We start from the raw sequence: 19,291 nt of genomic DNA on the forward strand, positions 1-19,291 counted from the left end.
CTACCGATCTGCATGCCAGTTATAATTTTCACATGCATATTTTCGTGGAAGAGTTTAATTTCAATAATAATGTTTGAGTTTCTCAAAATCATAGTCACTTGTAAAATGATCAAATCTAAAAGTTTAAATGAAATTAACGCTAGAGGACCAGCCACTGCCATACGGACACAATCCCATTGATCCACTGTGATCCATTGGCGGCTTTATAAATGAAGTCAATCCATTGGCAACTAAGTAAAAATTGCCTACATAAAGCCGACAAAATAAAACAGTAGGAAATATTATTAAAATGCAGTTTATTTCAATTAACTTCCATATAGGACCCACCACTACGCCATTTCTCCTCTGTTCTATTAGTTTTCATATCAACTTTATTCCGTTGCCCAGAAGCAAAAGGCACAATCCTAGTCATATTAGCAACCCTTCCTAGTTGTTGATCATCAGATTCCCCCTTTCTAAATTCCTAATGGATATTTTAATCGATGTCACAGGTGTGATGTTTAGAATGTTTTTTAAAATGTTTTTTTTATTGGATTTTGGTAAATGTTTGAAAATTACGATTTATTGTCTGCTTCATTACAGGAGTTGCTTGTTCTGTTAAAATTAATTACCATAATCTAAATGTTTTTTTTATTTTTATTGCGGATAGATTGTAGCTTCCATCAATGTAATTGTTTGCATCATTTCCATTTCCATTTTTAGGGTAAATATATACTACTGTTTAAAAGTTTGGGGTCACTTAGAAATGTACTTGTTTTTGAAAGAAAAGCACATTTCTTGTCCATTAAAATAAGTCTACACCCGCAAAACACCAGTCTCAACGTCAACAGTGAAGAGGCGACTCCACGATGCTGGCCTTCTAGGCAGAGTTCCTCTGTCCAGTGTCTGTTATTTTCCCATCTTAATCTTTTCTTTTTATTGGCCAGTCTGAGATATGGCTTTTTCTTTGCAACTCTGCCTAGAAGGCCAGCATCCTGGAGTACTCTAATGTACTTGTCCTCTTGCTCAGTTGTGCACCGGGGCCTCCCACTCCCCTTCCTATTCTGGTTAGGGCCAGCTTGCGCTGTTCTGTGAAGGGAGTAGTACACAGCGTTGTAAGAGATCTTCAGTTTCTTGGCAATTTCTCACATGGAATAGCCTACTTTTCTCAGAACAAAAATAGACTGATGAGTTTCAGAAGAAAGTTTTTTGTTTATGGCAATTTTGAGCCTGTAATCGAACCAACCGTTTTCAGCTGTGCTAACATAATTGCAAAGGAGTTTTCTAATGATCAATTAGCCCTTTAAAATGACAAACTTGGATTAGCTAACACAACGTGCCATTGGAACACATGGTTGCTGATAATGGGCCTCTGCACGCCTATGTAGACGTTCCATTAAAAATCAGTCGTTTCCAGCTACAATAGTCATTTTCAACATTAACAATGTCTACACTATTTTTCTGATCAATTTGATGTTATTTTAATGGACAAAAAAATGTGCTTTTCTTTCAAAAACAAGGACATTTTTAAATGACCCCAAACTTTTGAAAGGTAGTATATACACTGCTCAAAAAACAAAGGGAACACTAAAATAACACATCCTAGATCTGAATGAATGAAATATTCTTATTAAATACTTTTTTCTTTACATAGTTGAATGTGCTGACAACAAAATCACACAAAAATTATCAATGGAAATCAAATTTATCAACCCATGGAGGTCTGGATTTGGAGTAACACTCAAAATTAAAGTGGAAAACCACACGACAGGCTGATCCAACTTTGATGTAATGTCCTTAAAACAAGTCAAAATGAGGCTTGGTAGTGTGTGTGGCCTCCACGTGCCTGTATGACCTCCCTACAACGCCTGGGCATGCTCCTGATGAGGTGGCGGATGGTCTCTGAGGGATCTCCCAGACCTGGACTAAAGCATCCGCCAACTCCTGGACAGTCTGTGGTGCAACGTGGCGTTGGTGGATGGAGCGAGACATGATGTCCCAGATGTGCTCAATTGGATTCAGGTCTGGGGAACGGGCGGGCCAGTCCATAGCATCAATGCCTTCCTCTTGCAGGAACTGCTGACACACTCCAGCCACATGAGGTCTAGCATTGTCTTGCATTAGGAGGAACCCAGGGCCAACCGCACCAGCATATGGTCTCACAAGGGGTCTGAGGATCTCATGTCGGTACCTAATGGCAGTCAGGCTACCTCTGGCGAGCACATGGAGGGCTGTGCGGCCCCCCAAAGAAATGCCACCCCACACCATGACTGACCCACCGCCAAACCGGTCATGCTGGAGGATGTTGCAGGCAGCAGAACGTTCTCCACGGCGTCTCCAGACTCTGTCACGTCTGTCACATGTGCTCAGTGTGAACCTGCTTTCATCTGTGAAGAGCACAGGGAGCCAGTGGCGAATTTGCCAATCTTGGTGTTCTCTGGCAAATGCCAAACGTCCTGCACGGTGTTGGGCTGTAAGCACAACCCCAACCTGTGGACGTCAGGCCCTCATACCACGCTCATGGAGTCTGTTTCTGACCGTTTGAGCAGACACATGTGTGGCCTGCTGGAGGTCATTTTGCAGGGCTCTGGCAGTGCTCCTCCTGCTCCTCCTTGCACAAAGGCGGAGGTAGCGGTCCTGCTGCTGGGTTGTTACGGCCTCCTCCACGTCTCCTGATGTACTGGCCTGTCTCTTGGTAGCGCCTCCATGCTCTGGATACTACGCTGACAGACACAGCAAACCTTCTTGCCACAGCTCGCATCGATGTGCCATCCTGGATGAGCTGCACTACCTGAGCCACTTGTGTGGGTTGTAGACTCCGTCTCATGCTACCACTAGAGTGAAAACACCGCCAGCCTTCAAAAGTGACCAAAACATCAGCCGGGAAGCATAGGAACTGAGAAGTGGTCTGTGGTTACCACCTGCAGAACCACTCCTTTATTGGGGGTGTCTTGCTAATTGCCTATAATTTCCACCTGTTGTCTATTCCATTTGCACAACAGCATGTGCAATTTATTGTCAATCAGTGTTGCTTCCTAAGTGGACAGTTTGATTTCACAGAAGTGTGATTGACTTGGAGTTACATTGTGTTGTTTAAGTGTTCTCTTTATTTTTTTGAGCAGTGTACAGTGCCTTGCGAAAGTATTCGGCCCCCTTGAACTTTGCGACCTTTTGCCACATTTCAGGCTTCAAACATAAAGATATAAAATTGTATTTTTTTGTGAAGAATCAACAACAAGTGGGACACAATCATGAAGTGGAACGACATTTATTGGATATTTCAAACTTTTTTAACAAATCAAAAACTGAAAAATTGGACGTGCAAAATTATTAATATTATATATATTATTATTATTTACTTTCAGTGCAGCAAACTCTCTCCAGAAGTTCAGTGAGGATCTCTGAATGATCCAATGTTGACCTAAATGACTAATGATGATAAATACAATCCACCTGTGTGTAATCAAGTCTCCGTATAAATGCACCTGCACTGTGATAGTCTCAGAGGACCGTTAAAAGCGCAGAGAGCATCATGAAGAACAAGGAACACACCAGGCAGGTCCGAGATACTGTTGTGAAGAAGTTTAAAGCCGGAATTGGATACAAAAAGATTTCCCAAGCTTTAAACATCCCAAGGAGCACTGTGCAAGCGATAATATTGAAATGGAAGGAGTATCAGACCACTGCAAATCTACGAAGACCTGGCCGTCCCTCTAAACTTTCAGCTCATACAAGGAGAAGACTGATCAGAGATGCAGCCAAGAGGCCCATGATCACTCTGGATGAACTAGAGATCTACAGCTGAGGTGGGAGACTCTGTCCATAGGACAACAATCAGTCGTATATTGCACAAATCTGGCCTTTATGGAAGAGTGGCAAGAAGAAAGCCATTTCTTAAAGATATCCATAAAAAGTGTCGTTTAAAGTTTGCCACAAGCCACCTGGGAGACACACCAAACATGTGGAAGAAGGTGCTCTGGTCAGATGAAACCAAAATGGAACTTTCTGGCAACAATGCAAAACGTTATGTTTGGCGTAAAAGCAACACAGCTGAACACACCATCCCCACTGTCAAACATGGTGGTGGCAGCATCATGGTTTGGGCCTGCTTTTCTTCAGCAGGGACAGGGAAGATGGTTAAAATTGATGGGAAGATGGATGGAGCCAAATACAGGACCATTCTGGAACCTGATGGAGTCTGCAAAAGACCTGAGACTGGGACGGAGATTTGTCTTCCAACAAGACAATGATCCAAAACATAAAGCAAAATCTACAATGGAATGGTTCAAAAATAAACATATCCAGGTGTTAGAATGGCCAAGTCAAAGTCCAGACCTGAATCCAATCGAGAATCTGTGGAAAGAACTGAAAACTGCTGTTCACAAATGCTCTCCATCCAATCTCACTGAGCTCGAGCTGTTTTGCAAGGAGGAATGGGAAAAAAATCAGTCTCTCGATGTGCAAAACTGATAGAGACATACCCCAAGCGACTTACAGCTGTAATCGCAGCAAAAGGTGACGCTACAAAGTATTAACTTAAGGGGGCTGAATAATGTTGCACGCCCAATTTTTCAGTTTTTGATTTGTTAAAAAAGTTTGAAATATCCAATAAATGTCGTTCCACTTCATGATTGTGTCCCACTTGTTGTTGATTCTTCACAAAAAAATACAGTTTTATATCTTTATGTTTGAAGCCTGAAATGTGGCAAAAGGTCGCAAAGTTCAAGGGGGCCGAATACTTTCGCAAGGCACTGTATATACAGTGGGGAGAACAAGTATTTGATACACTGCCGATTTTGCAGGTTTTCCTACTTACAAAGCATGTAGAGGTCTGTAATTTTTATCATAGGTACACTTCAACTGTGAGAGATGGAATCTAAAACAAAAATCCAGAAAATCACAATGTATAATTTTTAAGTAATGAATTTTCATTTTATTGCATGACATAAGTATTTGATCACCTACCAACCAGTAAGAATTCTGGCTCTCACAGACTTGTTAGTTTTTCTTTAAGAAGCCCTCCTGTTCTACACTCATTACCTGTATTAACTGCACCTGTTTTAACTCGTTACCTGTATAAAAAACACCTGTCCACACACTCAATCAAACAGACCACAACCTCTCCACAATGGCCAAGACCAGACAGCTGTGTAAGGACATCAGGGATAAAATTGTAGACCTGCACAAGGCTACAGGTCAATAGGCAAGCAGCTTGGAGAGAAGGCAACAACTGTTGGCACAATTATTAGAAAATGGATGAAGTTCAAGATGACGGTCAAACACCCTCGGTCTGGGGCTCCATGCAAGCTCTCACCTCGTGGGGCATCAATGATCATGAGGAAGGTGAGGGATCAGTCCAGAAGTACACGGCAGGACCTGGTCAATGACCTGAAGAGAGCTGGGACCACAGTCTCAAAGAAAACCATTAGTAACACACTGCGCCGTCATAGATTAAAATCCTGCAGCGCACGCAAGGTCCCCCAGCTCAACCCAGCGCATGTCCAGGCCCGTCTGAAGTTTGCCAATGACCATCTGGATGATCCAGAGGAGGAATGGGAAAAGGTCATGGTGTCTGATGATACAAAAATAGAGCTTTTAGGTCTAAACTCCACTCGCCGTGTTTGGAGGAAGAAGAAGGATGAGTACAACCCCAAGAACACCATCCCAACCGTGAAACATGGAAACATCATTCTTTGGGGATGCTTTTCTGCAAAGGGGACAAGACGACTGCACCGTATTGAGGGGAGGACGGATGGGGCCATGTATCGCGAGATCTTGGCCAACAACCTCCTTCCCTCTGTAAGAGCATTGAAGATGGGTCGTTGCTGGGTCTTCCAGCATGACAACAACCCGAAACACACAGCCAGGGCAACTAAGGAGTGGCTCCGTAAGAAGCATCTCAAGGTCCTGGAGTGGCCTAGCCAGTCTCCAGACCTGAACCCAATAGAAGATCTTTGGGGGGAGCTGAAAGTCCGTATTGCCCAGCGACAGCCCACGAAACCTGAAGGATCTGGAGAAGGTTTGTATGGAGGAGTGGGCCAAAATCCCTGCTGCAGTGTGTGCAAACCTGTTCAAGAACTACAGGAAACGTATGGTCTCTGTAATTGCAAACAAAGGTTTCTGTACCAAATATTAAGTTCTGCTTTTCTGATGTATCAAATACTTATGTCATGCAATAAAATGCAAATTAATTACTTAAAAATCATACAATGTGATTTTCTGGATTTTTAGATTTAGATTCCGTCTCTCACAGTTGAAGTGTACCTATGATAAAAATGGCAGACCTCTACATGCTTTGTAAGTAGGAAAACCTGCAAAATCGGCAGTGTATGAAATACTTGTTCTCCCCACTGTGTATATATATATAAATATACATACACATTACCGGTCCAAAATTTTAGAACAGCTACTCATTCAAGGGTTTTTCTTTATTTTTACTATTTTCTACACCGTAGAATAATAGTGAAGACATCAACACTATGAAATAACACATACGGAATCATGTAGTAACCAAAAAAAAAGATTTGTTAAACAAATCCAAATATTAATTATATTTGAGATTCTTCAAATAGCCAGCCTTTGCCTTGATGACAACTTTTGACAGGTAGTGTATATACATATCTTCTTAAAATATATTTTCCTTTATTATTTCCTGCACGCCCTACCGCCCCTCCCCTAATTGGAGTAAAGTAATGGTTTCCACTTCCGGCTGATTTAAAAAAATGTAACCTTTATTTAACTAGATAAGTCTGTTAAGAATAAATTATTATTCACATTGATGGCCTACCCCCATGCCAAACCCTAACCCAAATGATGCCAATTGTGCGCCACCCTATGGAACTCCCAATCACGGCCGGTTTTGATACAGCCTGGAATCGAACCAGGGTCTGTAGTGACGCCGTATACACACTATATACATTTTACAGATACAATCTATTTTACAATAGTTATATTTTGTTTGTTTTTAGTCCTGGCCTGCCTATATTTCTTATGTCTATCCAGTTTGATTTAAATGTGATTTCTGTTATTCTGAGCACCGTGGGATGACGCTGTAATTGGTTTATGCACCCAATGCATATGGGTCCAGTACGTTTTTCCAATGGCCGGTAAATTAAAATCTTTATCAAATAACTCAGCTCAGTATTTGTATGATTTATTTTATACAGTCTTTTTAGCTCAATAACCTAATAAGTTTGGACTCCACTGTAGGTCTGCGTAAAGGACACCCATTCCATGTCAGGCATACTCATTTCTATTGGGGCTGCATCATGTTGAGCTCTGCATGGTGCAGCTGTAGCCTAGGCCTACGACTCTGTCCTCTCACTTCCCTTCCCCTCTGGCCCTGACTTGGAGGTCAGTTCTGATCGGTTCTCTTTCAATTATTCATTTTGATATCTCATGTGGGGATTCGCTAGGATCACCTACTCTCGGTTCTCTTCTGCACAAAGAGTATTACTCTCTCGTGCTCCTCAGATCGGGCGGCAGGGTAGCCTAGTGGTTAGAGCGTTGGACTAGTAACCGGAAGGTTGCGAGTTCAAACCCCCGAGCTGACAAGGTACAAATCTGTCGTTCTGCCCCTGAACAGGCAGTTAACCCACTGTTCCCAGGCCGTCATTGAAAATAAGAATTTGTTCTTAACTGACTTGCCTGGTTAAATAAAGGTAAAATAAAAAAAAAATTAAAATAAAATCGACTGGATCCATGTTTCCCTGATGAACTATTCAGAAGTGAACACGCTGCCGCGTGTAGGTCTTCAGACCCTGTCGAGAGGTTGAGTACTAACTGGAAAGCTTTTGTTTAATGTAGAAATTCCTTTCAAACCTCTCAGTCGCCATTGGTAACTAGCTTCACGGCTAGCTATTGAGACTCGGTTAGCCCACGCTGCAAGCTAACCTCACTAGTATACTCTACGTAGAACATGGTAGCATTTCTATCTACCTTCTTTTGTCTGGTTTAATCTACGTTCGCCCATTGTGTTAACTAGTCTGACCGTCTCAGCCTCACGGCTCCTTCGGTCGTGGAAGCACACGACCGAACTCTCTGTTTTAGAGTTATTGCAGTTTTTTGGCTATGGCTATGTACAAAGGGCCTCTAAGGTGCAGGGTTGAGTAACCAGGTGGTAGCCGGCTAGTGATGGCTTTGAGATAGAAGCTGTTTTTCAATCTCTCGGTCCCAGCTTTGATGCATCTGTACTGACCTCACCTTCTGGATGATAACCGGGTGAACAGGCAGTGGCTCGGGTGGTTGTTGTCCTTGATTATCTTTTTGGCCTTCCTGTGATATCAGATGCTGTAGGTGTCCTGGAGGGCAGGCCGTGTGCCCCCGGGGATGCGTTGGGCAGACCGAACCACCCTCTGGAAAGCCCTGCGGTTGCTGGCGGTGCAGTTGCCGTACCAGGCGATGATACAGTCCAACAGGATAATCTCAATTGTGCATCTGTAAAAGTTTGTGAGGGTCTTAGGGGCCAATACGAATTTCTTCAGCCTCCTGAGGTTGAAGAGGCGCTGTTGTGACTTCTTCACCACACTGTCTGTGGGGGTGGACCATTTCAGATTGTCAGTGATGTGCACACAGAGGAACTTGAAGCTTTTCACCTTCTCCACTGCTGTCTCGTTGATGTGGATATGGGCGTGCTCCTTTTGTGTCCAGTATGAAGGGAGTTAGATAGTTTCAGGTGCCAATCCTAACTGGCATTAGCAATTAAGCACAATAGACATGTCCCAGGACCAGATAAAGGCTTAGAGACTGTGCATAAGCTAAGCGCCCTCCTTATCTTCTTCCTTTGTCTTGTTTTACTACAAAACATAGAAATGCGCCATTTTCACATATGTTGATGACGGGGTGGTGTTGTAGATGATGAATATGAAGTTTTAAAAAATATAAATAAAATAAAAAGGCCTTTCCCTTAATAAAGTTAGTTTCTGATAGCTTGACGGACCCTGAGCACCCTCGCCGCCTGCTGCACCAACCCGGCCAGAAGCGGCTATGCTGGTGTCCCCTGTAGGCCTAGCCATAGGCCTATGCTATATCTATGACTATGTCTGTCTTGGACAACTGCAAGTGATGAGAACAAGTGACCGTCAGAGAGAGAGGGAGAGAGCTGACGACGAGATAGAAACTGGAAAACAGTCAATATGATGTAAAGTGACTGTCATTGCGCGCGAGAGAGAGCACTTGAGCGATGGAATTCATTTACATACGCGTGTGCCTAGCCTAGAACAAATGAAGATAACCACATTGCGAAGAGGCAACACATATCAATTGTCGGATATAAATGGACTATGTTATGCACTACACATACCTGGCATTATCCAGGTACACTTTTACGCAAACCCATAAAACATCCGAAGACATCGCATCCAGTACGGAGGACGGCAATAAATCATCAGCACAGAAATACAAATGCAACAGCATTGTTTCAAATGACTGACACCTTGCAGCAGTAGCCTTGCAAGCAGAAGTCTAATTTCGTGCCAGGCAAATGCGCACCACCCATTCGGCAGCAACAGTAGAGGATTCTACAATGTTTAGATAATTCAATATCAGTTACTTCTCATTCTGCAATAGGCTACTCACCATTCAATATACGAGGGCTCTGAAGTCTGCCCAGTCACGCCAGATAAATAACAAATCGTGAAAATGATAGCACATAGCCAAGCAGTTTAATATAACAATTTATCTTCCCCGTCTGCATTCAAATGTACCTTATCGTGCTGTTGACACCCGGTCTAGCGGTAAATTCGCATTGCTCAGCTGACCGCTAGCACCTTCGCAAGCTTCTCTAGCTCCAGTCCTATTGTCTCCGCATCGCTCCTGGATGAGAAGATCAGAGAAGAGGTTCCAGCCCCTTTTCCGCCTCAACCAATAGCAGCGGAGAATCGGTATACGACGGTCCTCGCTGTCTCCGTACAGATTAGCGAGTTAAACTCGGAAAGGAAAGGTAGGAATGAGACGTGAATTTATCAGTTGACGGTTGAAGAAGAGTTTGGGAGGGCTATGGCATTATAGGGATTCAAGTCATGGAAAGTGACGGGCTACATCTCAAAATTAGTAATTGGTAATTTTATTGCAGGACCATGATGGACATTGTTTCATATTACCACTATGATCAGCACAATTGGAACTGTTTGGATGCATGACAGTCTTGTAACAAACAGTGGCTTCCTCTCCATCATCTTAGTTTAGGCTAATAACTGATCTGAAAACAGGAGAATGTTCACTACAGTAGGACTTTGCTATCACCTGTCCAGTTCTTTCAGATCACTGAAGATGAAGAAAGAGAGAATAAATACATCTTAGACTACTGCACCTGGTGCATTAAACTGTCACTGTGAGGCGTGAGAAGGACTAGTTATTAGACCTAGTAACATATCATTACCATCTCTGATGTGGTGTTACCAACAGGTTGCATCACAAGAACAGATAGAGATGGGAGAATGCCAGCAGTGCTATCTAGATACCGTAACATTACACACTCCCTCATACCACAGCGTTACATTCCACAGAGAAATACACACAAGACAGGGAAGATACAAGCCTATAAAAATACTGCAATGACTAAGTGTGTGTATGTATGCATGTATGTATTTGTCCTGTCAATGGTCTGTTCATTATTATACAGTAATTACAGAGGAACGGTGTGAGTCGTGTGTGGAGCCTGTCTGGTCTGGCAGCCTGCTCTGTTTCTGCGTGCTTTATCTTCACACACACTCATCATAATCACTTAATCCTCTGGTACAGAGGCCTCTTAACTATTCTGTTCCTACAGGGTCTGGATGTCACAAACAAACAAAGTCTGCTGAAAAGAGCAATGAGGAGTGTGTGTGTATCTGCGTCACAACGCAGTGCTAGCATTTTGTGAGGCGCGGCACCCAGACTCAGAGCCTATGATTACTTTCCAAAGATCAGAGAAATGAAATGGTACAAAATAAATTAAGACTATTTTTGCTACCATATTACCGGGAAAGATGTTTTATTTTTCAACGGAATGATAAAACAAATCTAACATCAACAGTTGTTCAGTATTTTCATTTTTGGGGGGGGCTGAGACAAAAAGAAAAGATTCTGTTTGAATCAAACACCTTATCTCGGTTTCAAAACTGTAAATCTTAACTCACAGTCCAGTATGACATTACAATATAACTGGCTGAATACCAGGGAATGTCCTGACTGTCAACCTGCTTGGGACGGAGAACAGGGCATAAACCTAATATTTCGTAAGTGTACGTTCACTTACATCAGACCAGTCAAGATTCAACACATCTTCAAACTATAAAAGGTTCTTAAACGAAAATCTGTGCATTTAAAAGGTTGTTTAAAAGGCAGCACAAATCCATATAAAACATTAGTTACCAGTAAAAGTCTTCTCTGCAGTCCTTCTGACTATAGTGCAATAGCTATAACATAGAAACCCGACCCCTCTCTTACACAAGAGGTAGATAAAAACAGCGTGCATGATAAAATAAACAGTTAATAAACTAAAAGGAAGAAACTTTTTTCAACAAACATCCACACAAATGTTACCATAGATAAGACACACTCAGGAAATACATTTGTTGTTTCAGCTGGTATTCGTCTTGTCATTCACTAGGGAACTAGTGTTAATAAAGTAACTATTTTTTATGCTATTAAATTTAACAAATTCAACAAAAGTGGCATCTACATTATGGTATCAAATGGTATGTTCCACAGACCTGAATCCAAATGTTACTGGAGGGACAGTAAGACACATTCAGGAAGAAAGACATACTTGTCTTCGTGCAAAATGGCACCCTATTCCTTATATAGTGCACTTCTAATGGCTAGGGCACTATATAGGGAATAGGGTGCCCCATCGTCTCTCCTAGACAAAGAGGAAGAGCTCCAGGTCTTTAGCATGGAGGTGTTGGGCCAGGTTCTGTATACGACACAGACGGACCTTTTCGGAGTCGCCCGCGTTGTACACCCTGAACACGTGATACCGCTCCTTCTCCCTCAGAGCAAAGTCCAGCTCGTTGGCCGAGAGGTGGATGAACGCTCTGTCCTTCTTCACCGTTGACTTCACCTCCACAAACACCTCTCTCACTACCATCCCTCGCTTCTTCTTCTCTTGTTTCTCCTCTTTCTCCTCCCCTGACTCCCTCTCCTGAGTGAGGTTGAAAATTAGTTTGAAGTCATAGGGCTGGCCGCTCTCTCCGCACTGGTTGTACCAGGTGACCAGGCAGGGCCCCCCGGGGGCCTGGCTGTCTCTCCAGTGACAGAGGAAGGAGAAGACCAGCTTCTCGCCCCACTCCCCGATGGCCACTGTGTCCCTCTGATCATCAGAAAACAGCACCTACAGAACACATAGAAATACACCTTTTAAAAAGGTGCACTTAGCAATATGACTTCCTGCTTATAGAAAGGACGAGCCTCTTACTGTGCTTATAAATCATCATATGTGTGTGATCAGTCACTCACCGTGGAAGGTCTCTGGCATTCAAGCTGCAGGTCCTCCAGGAGGGCCTGAGGATGCAGAGGTTTAGCCCAAACAGGTGAGTCCAGGGCCAGGGGAGGACGCTGGCTAGCCCCCTGGAACACACTGGATACCACCCCCTCTGGAATGGTGGTACTGAAGCTGGGAGAGGGGGAAGGAGGTCAGTACAGGTGCATAATCACTTCACCCCCACCTACATGTACAGATTACCTCAACTAGCCTGTAACCCTGCACACTGACTCGGTACCGGTGCCCCCTGTATATAACCTCAATATTGTTCTTCTTATTGTTACTTTATTATTATTACTTTTTATTTTTGTCTACTTGGAAAATATCTTCTTAACTCTTCTTGAACTGCACAGTTGGTTAAGGGCTTAAAGTAAAGTAAGCATTACACGGTAAAGTCTACACTTGTATTCGGTGCAAGTGACAAATAAAAGTTTGATTTGATTAAAGCCGGGACGAGAGACTGAAAAACAGCTTCTATCTGAAGGCCATCAGACTGTTATAGTCACCACTAGCCGGCCTCCGCCCAGTACCCTGCCTTGAACTTAAATTACTGTTCATAGCCAGCTACAACACCTTAGAAGCTGCTGCCTATGTACATAAACATGGAACACTGGTCACTAATAATGTTTACCTATCATTTACCCACTTCATATGAACACTATATATACAAAGGTATGTGGACGTGCCTTCAAATTAGTGGATTTGGCTATTTCAGCCACATCCGTTGCTGACAGGTGTATAAAATCGAGCGCACAGCCATGCAATCTCCGTAGACAAACATTGGCAGTAGAATGGGCCTTACTGAAGAGCTCAGTAACTTTCATCGTGGCACCGTCATAGGATGCCAACTTTCTAACAAGTCAGTTCGTCAAATTTCTGCCCTGCTAGAGCTGCCCCCGGTCAAATGTAAGTGGAAACGTCTAGGAGCAACAACGGCTCAGCCGTGAAGTGGTAGGCCACACAAGCTCACAGAACGGGAACACAGAGTGCAGAAGCACGTAAAAATCCTCTGTCCTAGGGTTCCAACCCTCACTACCGAGTTCCAAACTGCCTCTGGAAGCAACGTCAGTACAATAACTGTTCGTCTGGAGCTTCATGAAAATGGGTTTCCATGGCCGAGCAGCCACACACAAGCCTAAGATCACCATGCACAATGCAAATATCGTCTGGAGTGGTGTGAAGCTCGCCGCCATTGGACTCTGGAGCATTGGAAACGCGTTCTCTGGAGTGATGAATCACGCTTCACTATCTGGCAATCCGATGGACTAATCTGGGTTTGGCGGATGCCAGGAAAACGCTACCTTCCCCAATGCATAATGCCAACTGTAAAGTTTGATGTATGAGGAATAATGGTCTGGGGCTGTTTTTCATGGTCCAGGCCCCTTAGAACTTGACTGGCCTGCACAGAGCCCTGACCTCAACCCCATCGAACACCTTTGGGATGAATTGGAACACCGACTGCGAGCCAGGTCTAACGTCCCAACATCAGTGCCCGACCTCACTGGAAGCAAGTCCCTTCAGAAATGTTCCAACATCTAGTGGAAAGCCTTCCCAAAAGAGTGGAGGCTGTTATAGCAGCAAAAGGGGGGACCAACTACATATGAAAGCCCATGATTTTGGAATGACGAACAGGACTCCACATACGTTTGGTCATGTAGTGTTGCAAGTAACATTTAAAAGATGCCATATAATGGACTACTGCAAAAAAACTAAATGATCAGAGTGTACAAGCTGCAGCCAGGGGATGGGTCTTACGGTTGCTGGTTGTGTCCACTGGTCTTGTCTGGTCTGTGCTGGTCTGGGCCTCTGGCAGTGTGCTGGCCAGACTCTCTACCTGCCGCAGCTTTGTCTGCGTTCTGCTCTGCTTCCACTGCTACATCCTGACTGGGCTCTGTGTGTAGCAAAACAACCAGGAGAGGAGAGAATTACAATACTGTTCCATACGGCTTACAAGCATATGATCAAATGTATCAATCGACAAATCACCTAATCATATACCATCATAAACACCTAAATAAACTCCATAATAAGGACAAAGAGGGTCTGACCTATGGTACCCAGGTGGCTGGGATGGTCCTCCGCTGTGCCATCACGGGGGCTCTGACTCTGGACACCCTCTCTCCCTGCATCCACCTCCCTCTCTGGGTCTCTCTCTCTGGGGCTGTGGTTGGAGATGGGGCTATAGCTGGGGCTGTCTTTGGGTTCAGCCGGAGGGGGCCACATCTTCAACACCGCCTCCACTGGTCCTGCTGTCTGCTGGCGCTCTGAGAGGATACGATCATACAGGATTATGGGTACGCACTATATTCACACAGAAACACACACACAGAGACAACTTTCAGTACCTGTGCGACAGGCTGCTGTGTTGGAGAGGGAGGCGCGGGGAGGCCAACACATTAGGGTCTGCTCTCCATCCTCCTGCCCAGGACGGAACTCATCTTCTGGGGTTGAGACAACCGGTGATGCCACTGGAATTGGAGGAGAGGAGTTCTAACAAGGAATGTCTGCAGTTTACTTCCATATCTTCAGTCATTATATTCCGATGAGTGTAGTCACATTGGTCAGTGCAAGACACATTACCTGGAATTGGCTGTACAGGTAGTACAGGTTGAGGGACCTCCCATGCCTCCTCCTCACTGGGCAGTTCTCCTGGGCACTCCTTCTGAAGGAACCTCTTTAGAGCTGCATTGTCCGGCAGTGACGTCATCAGACCACTCAGGAAGTGCACCAGCTCCTTCCTGTGACTGCTCTCAAAGCTGAAGAGCTTCACCAGCTCTCTGATGAAACACACAGTCAGGAGTTATTTACCAACACACACACATACCTACCTGCGCACACACACAAACATACACATGCGCGCACACACCTGCAGATGTCGAGCCTGGCTGAGAGGTGGTCTTTCTGGATGTAGAGTTCCTTGTTGTCCTTCAGTAGACATATGACATCCTCCATCTCTACCACGGGATCCTCCTCATCACTCACAGACAGCAGGTACCGCGTGTACAACATACCTACCTGCACACAAACACAGGTTCTGAGGTGAGGTTCCTACCAGTTTAAAAGGTGTGGTTCACACCTAAAGTAAGGTTCTAATGTAAGGTTCTAAGGCTCTAATATGAGTTTCTCAGATTAGGTTCCACGGTAAGGTACTAATGTGTTCTAAGGTGAGGTTGTACTATACCTGTCCGTAGGTGAGCTGTCTGATGGTCTGCCTGATGTTGTTCTTCTTTAGTTCCCAGTAGAGTTCTTGCAGGTCCTCGTGGTGGTAGAGGAACCTCTGGATATAGGGAACCACAGACCGTACCAGGCACTGCATGGAGGGGCAGGGTCTGTAGTTCTCTGTCTGTGCCTCAGTACTGACACATTGGGACAGGAAGCGTACGCCACAGATCTCCAGGAACAGAATCCTATCTTCCTCACTGAACCACCCTGCACTGACAGACCAACCTGGGGAGAGCGAGGAAAGGAGAGAGTGTCAGATATACAGATCCACAGCTTCTCCATGTACTTTCCCTATTAAGTCACAATGTTGACGTTTGCAGCGTTATGTCCAGTACCTTGGGATGGTCCAGTCTTGGTCCTGGGTGCAGGCCTCTTCTCTGGGAAGGGCAGGTTGAGCAGACACACCTGTTTGTGGGCCTTAAAGATCTTCTCCAGCTCTTTGCTGTCTGGTATCATGGGTCTGTGGGCTAGAGTCACCCAGCTGTTGTCCTTAGTGGGGAACACCCTCTTATCCAGCAACATCCCTGAATATCGGAGGACAACAAGAATGTACATGTTACTAAAACCAGTCCAATAAGGAACTAAAGTGTGTGTATGTGTTGTTCCTCACCCTTCAGTGTAGAACAGTATCTGGGGTTGATGCTTAGGTTGTGCTCCTGTTCTCCCTGTCCAGTTTTACACTTCTCAGCTGAAGAGAGACAGACACAGAGAGATCGTTATTTCGACAGGAAATAACAGACACAACAGAGAGTTATTCAGACTGGATTCAGGTAGAAGGGCATTATATAACTTCCATGAAAGGACCGTGACTCAGGAAAGGGAGAGAGACTCACCCAGCCTGGCGTAGAGTTTGGACACATCTCGGAGTACATCTACAGTAGGTACAGGACAGGAGTTACACACCAGCTCCAGTAGAACCACATACTGCAGCATGGATGGGGTGAGCTCCACGGTTAACAACTACAGTAAGAAAACACAACAGTGTTGTTTAAGAAAATATACTCAAAAGAGAAAAGCATCAAATTGGTGTGTCATCTAAACCCCCCCCAACCGACGAACAATATATCTCTGTTTTGAAACATTTTGGTGATATGGTATACATTGAGTATACCAAACATTAGGAACTCCTGATATTGATTTGACCTCCCCTCCCCCCTCTCAGAACAGCCTCAATTCGTCAGGGCATGGACTCTACAAGGTGTCGAAAGCGTTCCACAGGAATGTTGGCTCATGTTGACTCCAATGCTGCCCACTGTTGTGTCAAGTTGGCTGGATGTCCTTTGGATGGTGGACCATTCTTGATACACACTGGAACCTGTTGAGCGTGGAAAAACCCAGCAGCGTTGCAGTTCTAGACACAAACCGGTGCACCTGGCACCTACTACCATACCCTGTTCAAAGGCACTTAAATATTTTGCCTTGCCCATTCACACTCTGAATGGCACACATACACAATCCATGTCTCATTTGTCTCCAGGCTTAAAAATCCTGAAGTGGATTCACCTGGTCACTGTCATGGAAAAAGCAGGTGTTTTTAATGTTTTGTATACTAGTATTTCTAGTTGGCTAGTCAATATGAATCATCCAGAGTCTTGATATTACATACAGTCTATAAATAGACAACATGTACAATACTGAGAACCATGTCAGCTGAGAACTCTGGACAGTGAATTTATAAGATGATATAAAATCTGTAATCTGAAAATAATCCCTGGGTTAAACAAAAACAACAGAATAAATAGGAGTTAAGCAGCCCTGGAGACAATTACGGCAGCAGAAGCTAACCAAGGCAGTGGCGTCGGATCGGATGATGCGAGGGGAGTACCCGTTGAAATGAACGGTTCTTTGGTTGAAGTGCCATATATATTAAAAGGTATGACAGATCAATAATCCCTGGGTTAAACCAGGAGTTTGAGTGGTTCCATACCCTTCTGAAGAGGTCCTTCATGTCATCCAGTTTGCTGTAGAAGGGGGCCAGGACTCTGGGTTCCTGTACCGTACTGTCAGCCCCGCGGGTCAGCTCCCGGTAGCGGACAAACATCTCGGTGGGGTCGCTCCAACACACCTCCTTCAGGTGGTAGAACCTACCGGAACACCAGTCTCCGTTCCTGGAGGGACACGACCAACACACACATGGGTTAGAGGTCAGGGCTGTGGTATACCTGTTGTATTCGCTGAACATGGCTGGTGTGTTACATGGGAGGGGTTAGAGGTGAGAGGTCACGGGTTGGGGTTAGGGAGGTGACCTACCTGTTGTACTCTATGAAGACGGCTGGTGTGTGTTGGAACAGCTCCTTGAGGTTGGTCTGAGAACAGTTCTTGTGCAGGAAGGAGTACACACTGTGGACATGCTGCACAGTCGAGCTAAACTCTGACCCCTCCTCTTCCTGCTTCTCCTGCCCCTCTGGACCACTGGCTGAGGATGTTTTTACACACCACTTCTTCAGGTAGCCAATCAGCTCCTCCACATTGACGCTGTTCTTCATTCCTACAGAAAAAAGAGGAGCCGGATTAAGGACGCCTCTGTAATTTGTAGTTTTTGTTGTTGTAGTCCTTACACTGACACTTTCTTACCTAGAGTCCTGGTGAACTCGCTGGGGGTCATGTCAATATAGCTGACGTGAGTCCCCAGTAGATTGTGCACCTCAGGTGAGTACAGGTAGACTGAGTTAGGACACAGATACTCCGCCTTTCTCCCTCCCTCTGCACCTGCCTGCAGACAATAGGCCGGCACCCAGGGAAGGCAGGACAGGAAATGGAAAAAGGAGGACTTGGTGCTCTTGATTAGCCGGCCCTCGCTGTCAATCACCTGGGCTGTCAGATACTGAGAGTACCGGTCACTGATAAAAGTAGAATGAGATAGAGAGAGTGAGAGATAGGGAGAGAGAAATAACTAAATAAGTATGCCATAATCCGAATCGGAATGAATGAATCCAGTAGTTGTTTAGAGGCAAACTGGATAATGTGAATTAACAAATGTTTGAAAGAGATGAGTGCAATGTGATAATGCTCAGTATCACATCCCAATATGACTCAGTAGACATGGATGGTATGAGAAGACCATCACTACTAACTAAAGTAGCTTCAACTCCACAGGCCTACATTATTTACCAGCAGCATACCACCCTGCATCCCACTGCTGGCTTGCTTATGAAACTAAGCAGGGTTGGTCCTGGTCAGTCCCTGGATGGGAGAACAGATGCTGCTGGAAGTGATGTTGGTGGGCCAGTAGGAAGCCCTCTTTCTTCTGGTCTAAAAAATATCCCAATGCCCCAGGGCAGTGATTGGGGACACTGCCCTGTCTAGGGTGCCGTCTTTCGGATGGGACATTAAACAGGTGTCCTGACTCTCAGAGGTCATTAAAGATCCAATAGCACTTATCGTAAGAGCAGGGGTGTTTAACCCGGTGTCCTGGCTAAATTCCCAAGCTGTCCGTCATCCCCATCTTACAATTGGCTCATTCATCCCCCTCCTCTCCCCTGTAACCATTCCCCAGGTTGTTGCTGTAAATGAGAACGTGTTCTCAGTCAACTTACCTGGTAAAATAACGGTAAAATAAATATATTAGAGTATTAAACCATGACAATTCAGTTCTGTCCAGTCCTTTAAATGTGCATGCAATTCTCT

The 19,291-nt window shown here is 44.7% G+C and overlaps 2 protein-coding genes across 11 annotated transcripts in view; both read right to left on the reverse strand.

The window, feature by feature from the left end:
- Window positions 1-9,762, reverse strand: part of LOC139375627 (serine/threonine-protein kinase SBK1-like) — a 19,518-nt gene extending 9,756 nt beyond the window's left edge. For 2 of the 4 annotated variants that reach the window (XM_071117422.1, XM_071117423.1), the window contains exon 1: window positions 8,182-8,558. The gene's annotated coding sequence lies outside the window, so the exon portion shown is untranslated. Of the gene's footprint in view, window positions 1-8,181; window positions 8,559-9,555 lie in introns of those variants that run through there. The other 2 variants (XM_071117421.1, XM_071117420.1) reach the window with 2 other exon arrangements.
- Window positions 9,763-10,934: 1,172 nt separating this feature from the next.
- Window positions 10,935-19,291, reverse strand: part of LOC139376672 (uncharacterized) — a 57,158-nt gene continuing 48,801 nt past the window's right edge. For 3 of the 7 annotated variants that reach the window (XM_071119516.1, XM_071119518.1, XM_071119519.1), the window contains 14 exons: window positions 18,239-18,504; window positions 17,915-18,152; window positions 17,592-17,772; window positions 16,498-16,624; window positions 16,275-16,352; window positions 16,000-16,188; window positions 15,624-15,889; window positions 15,309-15,457; window positions 15,023-15,219; window positions 14,788-14,910; window positions 14,500-14,706; window positions 14,198-14,333; window positions 12,418-12,574; window positions 10,935-12,292 (listed from right to left, as the gene is read on the reverse strand). In XM_071119516.1, the coding sequence (XP_070975617.1) occupies window positions 11,822-12,292; window positions 12,418-12,574; window positions 14,198-14,333; window positions 14,500-14,706; window positions 14,788-14,910; window positions 15,023-15,219; window positions 15,309-15,457; window positions 15,624-15,889; window positions 16,000-16,188; window positions 16,275-16,352; window positions 16,498-16,624; window positions 17,592-17,772; window positions 17,915-18,152; window positions 18,239-18,504 (2,785 nt within the window). In that variant the 3' untranslated portion in view covers window positions 10,935-11,821. Of the gene's footprint in view, window positions 12,293-12,417; window positions 12,575-14,197; window positions 14,334-14,452; window positions 14,707-14,787; window positions 14,911-15,022; window positions 15,220-15,308; window positions 15,458-15,623; window positions 15,890-15,999; window positions 16,189-16,274; window positions 16,353-16,497; window positions 16,625-17,591; window positions 17,773-17,914; window positions 18,153-18,238; window positions 18,505-19,291 lie in introns of those variants that run through there. The other 4 variants (XM_071119514.1, XM_071119515.1, XM_071119513.1 and 1 more) reach the window with 2 other exon arrangements.

The sequence above is a fragment of the Oncorhynchus clarkii genome, chromosome 20 (genome assembly GCF_045791955.1).
Source record: "Oncorhynchus clarkii lewisi isolate Uvic-CL-2024 chromosome 20, UVic_Ocla_1.0, whole genome shotgun sequence".
In the NCBI taxonomy this organism is placed as follows: domain Eukaryota; kingdom Metazoa; phylum Chordata; class Actinopteri; order Salmoniformes; family Salmonidae; genus Oncorhynchus; species Oncorhynchus clarkii.